Raw genomic sequence first — 9,087 nt, 5'->3', positions numbered from 1 at the left:
GTGACACGCACACAATCTCCTCTGCTTCTGATGGAGTGTGTGTATGTAAGAGAAGAGAGAGAGAGAGAGAGAGAGAGAGAGAGAGAGAAAGAGAGAGAGAGAGAGAGAGAGAGAGAGAGAGAGAGAGAGAGAGAGAGAGAGTGTGTGTGTGTGTGAGAGAGAGAGAGAGATCATAATATCACTATTGATCGATGACTCAAGATACATCCTCCTGTGGTTGTCTTACACAGAAGAGAGCCCGTCTGTATAAATAGGTGCCGGAGCGGTGGATCAAAATGAGGGTCTGGAGAGGGACTGGAGGACTCCTCGTGGTAGTACTAAATCACATGACGCTTGAGGTTTCACTAAGACTACTAGGAGAGCAAACTACCTGACAACTGTGCTCTTGTGACTGCTAAGTATGTATGGAGCTGTGAAGGGCCTTGGTAGAGGAGCCAGAGTTGTCCTGAAGACAGAGTACCCTACTGTGTGTCTGTGTGTGTGTGTGTGCGCGCACACGTGTGTGTGGGTGCAATATGTGGTCCTACATTTTATTCCATATGAACAGAGAATAGAGCATTTTTTCTCTTTTGTCATATGAAGTACAGCGATCAATTCAATGGCCTTTCGGTTTCTATGGTCGCACTGTGGGGGCCCTTGACCTGCATGTACTAAATGATGAACTGCGTGTACCGCTTTTGAGTCCTCTGCCTTGGTGCTACGCATTAAAGACGGAGGCGGCCTCAATGGTGTACTGCCAAGGGAACTGCACAATCACTGCATCAATCAAAATTCTTAAAGAAAAACGGATTTTTTCTCATCTACCAAAGGATAATGACGCATGACTATGCGTAATACTACAGCAAATTCCTCTCTCATGCTAGCCTTGCATTACTGTACGCCCCAGCCGACGTCCTTGTCTACAGAGAAAAAAGAGAAAGATCTTTAAATTAAAACTTAAACTGACGATCGACTATTTCTTCAGAGAACATTCTCTCTTGAGTCATTCAGTCGCCTAATTGCCTCTCCTCGTCTCCTTTGATTCAGATCCACTGTACGTGAGAGAGCTGGATAAGTATAAGCACATGTACAGAGGCCGTCCATCTTATCGCATTCCCCATGTCCATGTTTTTAGATTGGTGCAGAAGAGGAGAGGGGACAAGGGAAAGAAAGCCATTTTAAGGCACTCAGACTAGAGTTCACCATCAAGTGCAAGGTTCACATCCCAAATAAGTTCTGTGGTAAACACTCTTGTGACAAAAGGACTTTTCTCGTCGATATCTTGTCTCGTCGATCTGTTCGGACTGACGGGACTGACGCTCTCTCTGTCGCAGATGATGCGCTGCGTGCGAAATAACACAACACAACACAAGTCCCCTGTCGTTGACTCACGTGAATGCTGGAAGCCCGTCCTCATGCGTTTGTAGAGCTTGCTCCTCCACTCCCAGGCGCGGAGCTGCTTGTCCTTGTCGCAGGCCTCCAGGCTGAGGCCCTCTCTCTGGGCCTGGGCGGCCAACTCCCCCGCCCTCCTCTCAGCCTCCACCACCAGAGAGCTCAGGTGGGCCTCACGGCCCTCCACACTCACGACTACACGACACAGGTGGGGAGGGAGGGAGGGAGGGAGGGAGGGAGGGAGGGAGAGCACAGACAGGGCAGAGGATGTTAGTGACAACCAGAGACGGACCACAGTCATCAGATGCTCCTCATCATCACCCCTGGAACAATCAGGTGGAATCCCCCATGCTAAACTCCATAGGGGGGGGGGATAATGGGAGAGATCAGAGAAGAACATGTTGTTCTTCACGTTACTGTGGGTGATGCGACAGAGCCTAACAGGGTCCTGTATTAAAAAAGAAATGACAAACAAAGAGATGATCCCTATTCTACAGGTGTTACAGGTTACATGTACAGGTAACATATTCTATTCTATTTCTATGATAAGGCTTAAGGCAATCGGAGAGGGAACAGCATGACACCTACATGAAAGGAACACCCTACTGTCGGATACGGAACATGGCACATGTAGCTGTGAGTGAACACACATAACCATGGGAAACGCAGGTTACCACGGGAGACAGACTATGGCAGTACGTGTTAGAGAGAGCAGAGGAGAGGAGAGGAGAGGAGAGGAGAGGAGAGGACAGGAGAGGAGAGGAAGAAAGCAAAGGAGAGGAGGGGAGAAGAGTAAAGGACAGGAGGGAAGAGGAGGAGCAGAGTGGAGGAGAGCTCTCTCCTGTGTGAGTTGCCAGAGAGTGTGGAACACACAGGACTGTGTCTGGCCTCCCAGTTTTGTCATGGTAAAACCCTGGTCCTGCTGCCAGCCCTCCCAGCCCGCCCGGGCCGTTCCAGGCCAGGGAACACTACTGCATGTGCTCTCTCTCTCTCTCTCTCTCTCTCTCTCTCTCTCTCTCTCTCTCTCTCTCTCTCTCTCTCTCTCTCTCTCTCTCTCTCTCTCCACTTTCTACCCCCCTCCCTCTCTTCTAGGAGCCTTAGTCATGGACCATGACAGCAACATAAACAAATAAACACGTCTGCAGAAGAAGCCCCTCTTTCACGGCCCACCCCACCAGCCCCAACCCCCCGGAGAGGGAGGGAGAGATGGACGGACGGAGAGACGGAGAAAGAGAGAGAGAGAGAGAGGGAAAGACAGGGCATGAGTGAGTGTCGCACTGTACCAGGTAAACCAGGCGGTCTGAGGGAGGAGAAACGAGTGGAAAAGAGAGGCCATATTAGCCGCCTTGAGGTGCAATTTCCTGGTCTCTTCAAGACTGACAGGCGGCCGCTAACTGTGGTTAATTGAAGGGGCTATAAATTAACACGCGGGCCTGTCGGTCGAGGACCCGACTCACACAGGTCTCCCATTGTCCGACCGCTGGGGAGGGCCTACATGTAGTCCCCCCCCAAGGGGGCCCCAGGAGCGCTTGTAAATTAGCCCCGCAACCCCTCACCTTGGCTGGGAGCCGCGGGGCCTGTCAGGACCCTGCCTGACTGATTTACTTGGCACTCCAGGAATGACACGAACATAAAGCATAAAGCCCCTGGAGGAAAAACAGGGCAATGTTTACTCTCTGTTTGTTTACAAGGATCGGATTGTACCGCGGTGAAGAGAGGGGTGTTTTGAAATCTCGCTGCAGCCACGGAGCACAATAAATCACTTAGCTATAATTGCCCGGCGTTACATGCATCATTGGAAAAGTTAAACCATTAAACGACAAACCTTGTTAGGGCTTTTCTGTGGGGACGACGGGGCCCCGGCCCCCCGCTGCACAGCCCCCTCCCCCTCTCCCCTCCCCGCCGGCTGGGAGAGGGCTACTCTCAAGTACCCACTGTTTCATGTCAGACAGGGCCCGACTTTAAACATGGAGGGATACAGACGGACTCAGACACTGAGGGACTTGTAAGGGGGAGGTTTTCCCCCTCTGTTCCAGCCATGTCAGACAAGGTAAGAACCACCTGTCTGAGGCCGGGGGGAGGAGGGTTGGAGGGGAGGAGGGAGGGAGGGAGGGAGGGTTGGAGGGAGGGAGGGAGGGGTGGTGAGCGAGCTCATTCAAGCCCGTTAAGTGACACAGAGGCCAGGCTGTGGTAGACACAAACACAGCCCCCCCCTGTCTAGGGCAGATCCATGGTACCTCAACACCACTCACTCACGCTATCCTCCATTCTGCTTTGTGTTCTACAGAGGAGGTGGAAGGCAGTGGTGGGCGGGGGAGGGGGGGTCAAAAAGGTCTGTAATGGCGCTTCTCCACTACTGTCCTGTACCATACCGGAACCCGTGCTCCCGCTTTGTTTTGCTTTCTCCACTGCGTACCGGGCCGTAGTACCCGTACTGATTTTAGCTACTGCTCCTGAGTCGGAGCGAAAGGTACTATCCATGCTATATGTGACGCTGCAGACCGTTGATTGGTCAATGGAAATCGCAGGCTATACTGCATGTACAGTAGACTATATGTTGTTTATCACAACCTTAGCGTTGTTGTTGTTGTTGTTGTTGTTGTTGTTGTCCAATTAAAGCAATGCTGTACAGTAGGTACAATTAGCTTGTTAGCTCTGACAGTACTGGAAATGTTGTCTGTTCGGACTTTTGTCTGGCTATCCAGTTACTACTAAGTCTACTCACAGTGTGCCCTATGCAGTGCATACTATATTCTCACAGTGTGCCCTATGCAGTGCATACTATATTCTCACAGTGTGCCCTATGCAGTGCATACTATATTCTCACAGTGTGCCCTGCGTGGTACAGTCAGCAGAGTGTACTCACAGTGTTTGGACCCCAGGAAGAGTAGTCTCACCTTGGTGTAGATTAATGGGGATCCACAATAAACAACAAAAAACAACAGTGTGCCCTGCGTGGTACAGCCAGTAGAGTGTGTGGTACAGTTACTAGAGTGTACTCACAGTGCGGACTCTCCCTGCCTCCGGCCTTCAGCAGCAGTTTGGCGATGGGCGTGTTGTTGGTCATGATGGCGATGTCGAGCGGCGTTAACCCTTCGCTGTTGGGCGTGTTCAGGTCCAGCTCGTCAGGAGTGTACTGGTACAGGAGGATCTGGACCGCATCCAGGTCCTGCTGCTCCACCGCCTCGAACAGGCACTCGTTCCCCTGGATGTTCTAGAACACAGTAGAACACCACGTTATCCATCAGGACAGGTGGGGTTTTTCGGAGATACATAGATACACACACGCACGCCTGCGCACACAGGCAGAGACACAAATGCACACACGCATGCACACACACACACAAGCGCACGCACACACACGCGCACACACACACACACGCAAGTTCACCTCTGGCCACAGACCCATGGAGAGGAGAAACCACCCTTTTCAAGCGGAGCATGCGTTGGTTGTTTGCTCCGGGAGCGACTTCGAATGCGCGTTCTCACAGCTCCAAACGACGCAGAGCAAAGCGAACTTTATCCTAAACTCTGATTCCAAGTGAAGCAAATGTTCTAGTGAGAACACACCCTACGCGTCTTCCTAGCGGGACTAGGGGGAGTGTTGTAAGCAATGAAAGGTGAGTAATGTGCAGTTACAGAGAAACAAGCCTCCATTCTGGGTTTCGATTGGCTGAATCGATACCATATCACTCATGGGCGTCCAGGTTAAATTGTTATGCTGCATGGTGTTGATGGATACAGCATGTCTCGGTCCAATGCAATGTGTGTCCGATGCAGTGTGTGTCCGATCAATTTGTGATGAAGCTTTTTGCTCTGGCATTGTGTCCAGCGATCTCCACACATGGCTCGGCGGCTAATGAAAAGTGTTTGTGTGTGTGTGTGTGTGTGTGTGTATGTGTGTATGCGTGTGTGTGTGTGTGTAGCAATGAGAAGTCAGCTAGACGAGCCTTTGCCAAAGCTTTGGCATTTAGAAACCAGCCACAGCAACCGGCAGACAGGAGGAAGAGTGATAGAGAGAGAGGGAGAGGGAGAGGGAGAGGGAGAGAGAGAGAGAGAACAGGTGAGGGAGAGGTGGAGAGAAAGAGGGAGAAGAGGGTTCTGAAGCAGTAATACTTCTGGCAAAAATAACAACAACCACCGGTGAATTGAAGAGCACTCTGAAGTGAAGAGGCTGAAAAGAGACACACACATAATGTGACATTTTCAAGTGACGGCTCACTTGAAAATGTTGTGCTAAAATAGACAGAGTTAGAGAAAGAGAGAGAGAGGGAAAGGAGAGAACTGATTGAGCAGCAAACTGATTGAGAGAATGAGAGAGAAAAAAAATATGAGACAAGAGAGCCCCTTCTCTAAAGAGATCAGCAATAACTGAATCACAGTTCAACACAAACCCAATCTCTATTGATCCCTGTCTCACAGCCCACGCCCCATCCCCAGCCCTATCCCCAGTCACCGTGACCTCCCCAGCCTCAGCCCCAGCCCCAGCCCCATCCCCATCCCCATTCCTATCCCTACTGTGACCTCCCCAGCCCCAGCCCCAGCCCCAGCCCCATCCCCATCCCTATCCCCAGTCACCGTGACCTCCCCAGCCTCAGCCCCAGCCCCAGCCCCATCCCCATTCCTATCCCTACTGTGACCTCCCCAGCCCCAGCCCCAGCCCCAGCCCCATCCCCATCCCTATCCCCAGTCACTGTGACCTCCCCAGCCCCAGCACCATCCCCAGCCCCAGCCCCAGTCACCTTGACCTCCCCATCCCCAGCCCCAGCCCCAGTCACCTTGACCTCCCCAGCCCCAGCCCCCCACCCACCTCCGGTCACTCCCCAGTCCCAGTCTCCACTCACCGAGGTCTTCCGTAGGCGGTCGGAGCGGCCAAAGAAGTAGGCATCCTCAAAGGAGGAGTGGCCTCCTTTCAGCTTCTCTGATAGGTTCCTGTAGAGGCGTTTGGCGGCGCTGGGAGAGGCGGGGCCACCAGCACACTTCCTGGTCTGGGAGAGCTGCAGGTTCTGCATCTGCTGGGTCATACTGACAGGGAAGTTCCTGTAGAGAGGGAGAGGGAGGGAGGGAGGGAAGGAGAGCAAGAAAGAGGTAGAGAGGGAGAGGGAAGGAAGGAAGCGAGGGAAGGATGAAATTGTTATTGGTTTAATATTGTCTGTCTGTCTGTCTGTCTATTCCCTCTCTATCATATCTATCTATCTATCTATCTCTCACTAACTAACTATCTTCCACTATAGACTGTGCAGCTGTGGTTCAGGAGGTAGAGCCGGCATCTAATGATCGCAAGGTCGGCGGTTCAATCCCCGACTGGCCACGTGGCGAGGTGTTCTTGGGCAAGACACTGAACCTCAAATTGCATGGTAGCTTGCTGCCATTGGTGTGTGAATGGGTGAATGAGAGGCCATTGTAAAGCGCTTTGGAATAAGGCGCTATATAATAGTGCAGTCCATTTAGACTAAAGACCTATCTCTTCAGCCTACTTAATCTAAATTGTTCCTCCTCATCCCCACTTCCTCACTGTACAGTTTCTCTACTTAAAAAGACAAAGAAAAGTAATTATTCGTTCTAGCATTGTAACCAGAGGCCAATGGCCAATGTCATAAAATAGATTACTTTTTCTTACGATGACTGATGGATAGATGATTCACTTACTTAGACAAAATGTAAGTTGTTGTAAGTCGCTTTGGATAAACGCATCTGGTAAATCCCTAAAATGTAATACATAATGTAATACATAATGTAATACATAATGTGTACATAGCCTTTATTTATGTAAACCAGCTCTTTTCCCTTCTTGCTTTTAGTTTTTTTTTCCTAGCACCAGGGGAGCCCCCCCTCCCAAATTTCGTTGTTTGGTACCTGTACTATATCAATGACAATAAAGACCATTAATTAATTAATTAATTAATTAATTATTTAATTCATAGTGGAAATGGAAATCTATTATCTATCTATCTCATACTATGGGGAGAGGGTTGAATTACAGATCAAATTACTGCAACATTCCGGCCAGTCGCATATTATTATTGCTGCAGTTTGCCACGGAGGAGATAAAGATTACCCCTGTTCCACAGAGGCTCTCTAATTCACGGCTGAGGAAGGCTAAGGGAACTACAGCCGTGTCACAGAGGTACACAGAGAGAGAGAGAGAGAGAGAGAGAGAGAGAGAGAGAGAGAGAGAGAGAGAGAGAGAGAGAGAGAGAGAGAGAGATGAAGAGTAAACGCGGCGAAACCTCGGGAGCGCTTACAAAGCAATAACAATGAAAAGGCCATTTCCCACTGTAAAATCATCTTTGTGTCTGGAAGGCTCTACGGTTAATGGTGGAAAATAGATTCAAAACAAATTACAGTTACCATGACAAGGTGTCTTTTTTTGGGGCCAAAACAAGCACATTGATTGGACTCATCTTGAGTCTTTCCATTACGTTCTGCTCGTGTTTACATGGTGGTCACATCCATCCATAGGTCTACTGTATACAGTACAATCATCATTAGCCTGTTCAGCTATAGAGGAATGGGTGTACTTTATAAAGACAATGTTTCAACCCAAACTGGGAAGGCTCTGTACTTTATGAGGATGACAGGATGCTGATGACATCAGCAGGTGGGCTAAGTTGTTTTGAACGTGTCCCTACTGTTCCCCTGAATAATGGAACAGTGACAGAAATGTACGAGTCACACGTCAGAGCAACCGCAATACGTACACAGAAGGCTGGCAACACGATCATCCTTCTCATAACCGTTGAGCGACATGCACTAGAATGATTCTCTAACATAGATGCATGATTGATTGATTGCTTCCAGTGGGCAGGCCTTTACAGCAACACATTCATGCCACTATGGAATATAAATGTGCTCTAATGGGGCTTCAATTGAATCACATGATCAATTAGCAGCACCACAGGGAAAGGACAGTGTGTGTGTGTGTGTGTGTGCGCGTGTGTGTGTGTGTGTGTGTGTGTGTGTTTGTGCGTGCGTGCGTGCGTGCGTGAACCACAATGTGCTCGCCGGCACACTTGCAACCTCTAAATAATCTCAACCCCCCATTGATCTTCTGAGAGGCTGAACCAGAGAATCAGGGATGTACTGTACAAGCTGAGTGCACTCAAGATTTATCACACACTCAACAGGCAGGTAGGAAATGAGAGAGGGAAGAGACAGAAAGGACAGAGGGAGAGAGAATCAAGCGGTGGGACGAGACCGAGAGAGAAACGATGAAGCAAAAGAAATGAAAGAGAGAAAGAAACGGATGAGTGGAAAGAAAGAAAGAAAGAAAGAAAGAAAGAAAGAAAGACAGACAGACAGAAGGGGAGTGAGTAGAGAGAGAGATAAACAAGGAGAGCGAAAGGGAGGAAAAGAGGGAAAGTGGGGGAGAGAAATGAGAGGTACAAATTAGTTTGTTCTCTGTCTTTGTCTCTGTTCCTGAGGAAATGGGAACTTAATCATGCATAATGTGTTAATGTGTCATATCCAGCATCCATCATTCAGTCGCTCGCTCAAACAACATGTGACGTGGCCTGTCAGACAGAAAGAACATTGATAGAAAAGGCTTACAGTACAGTGACTACCTAGTGAGCAAGCAACCGACAGAAAAACTGAAGTTAAACAGACAGCTACTATCTTCATGAGATATTGGCACCAACCCCACACCTATCACAAACTGCTTTACTGGACCTGCAAACCAACACAGAGACGAGGACTAGCTGTCAGACCCAGGAC

The 9,087-nt window shown here is 49.6% G+C and overlaps 1 protein-coding gene across 1 annotated transcript in view; it reads right to left on the bottom strand.

Moving 5' to 3' along the window:
- ankfn1a (ankyrin repeat and fibronectin type III domain containing 1a) overlaps positions 1-6,410 on the bottom strand; it is a gene marked incomplete at its 3' end in the record, with an annotated part of 31,174 nt that extends 24,764 nt beyond the window's left edge. Inside the window, exons 1-3 of the mRNA XM_080542286.1 lie at positions 6,216-6,410; positions 4,375-4,585; positions 1,372-1,566 (exon numbers count right to left, since the gene is read on the bottom strand). Coding sequence (XP_080398412.1) covers positions 1,372-1,566; positions 4,375-4,585; positions 6,216-6,395 — 586 coding nt within the window. The 5' untranslated portion in view covers positions 6,396-6,410. The remainder of the gene's footprint in view (positions 1-1,371; positions 1,567-4,374; positions 4,586-6,215) is intronic.
- Positions 6,411-9,087: the final 2,677 nt, after the last annotated feature.

Source organism: Nansenia antarctica (assembly GCF_963989245.1).
Source record: "Nansenia antarctica genome assembly, chromosome: 11".
NCBI classification, from domain to species: Eukaryota; Metazoa; Chordata; class Actinopteri; order Argentiniformes; family Microstomatidae; genus Nansenia; species Nansenia antarctica.
Note: the sequence above shows the minus strand (reverse complement) of the source record. Positions and strands in the feature narration are given on the sequence as shown.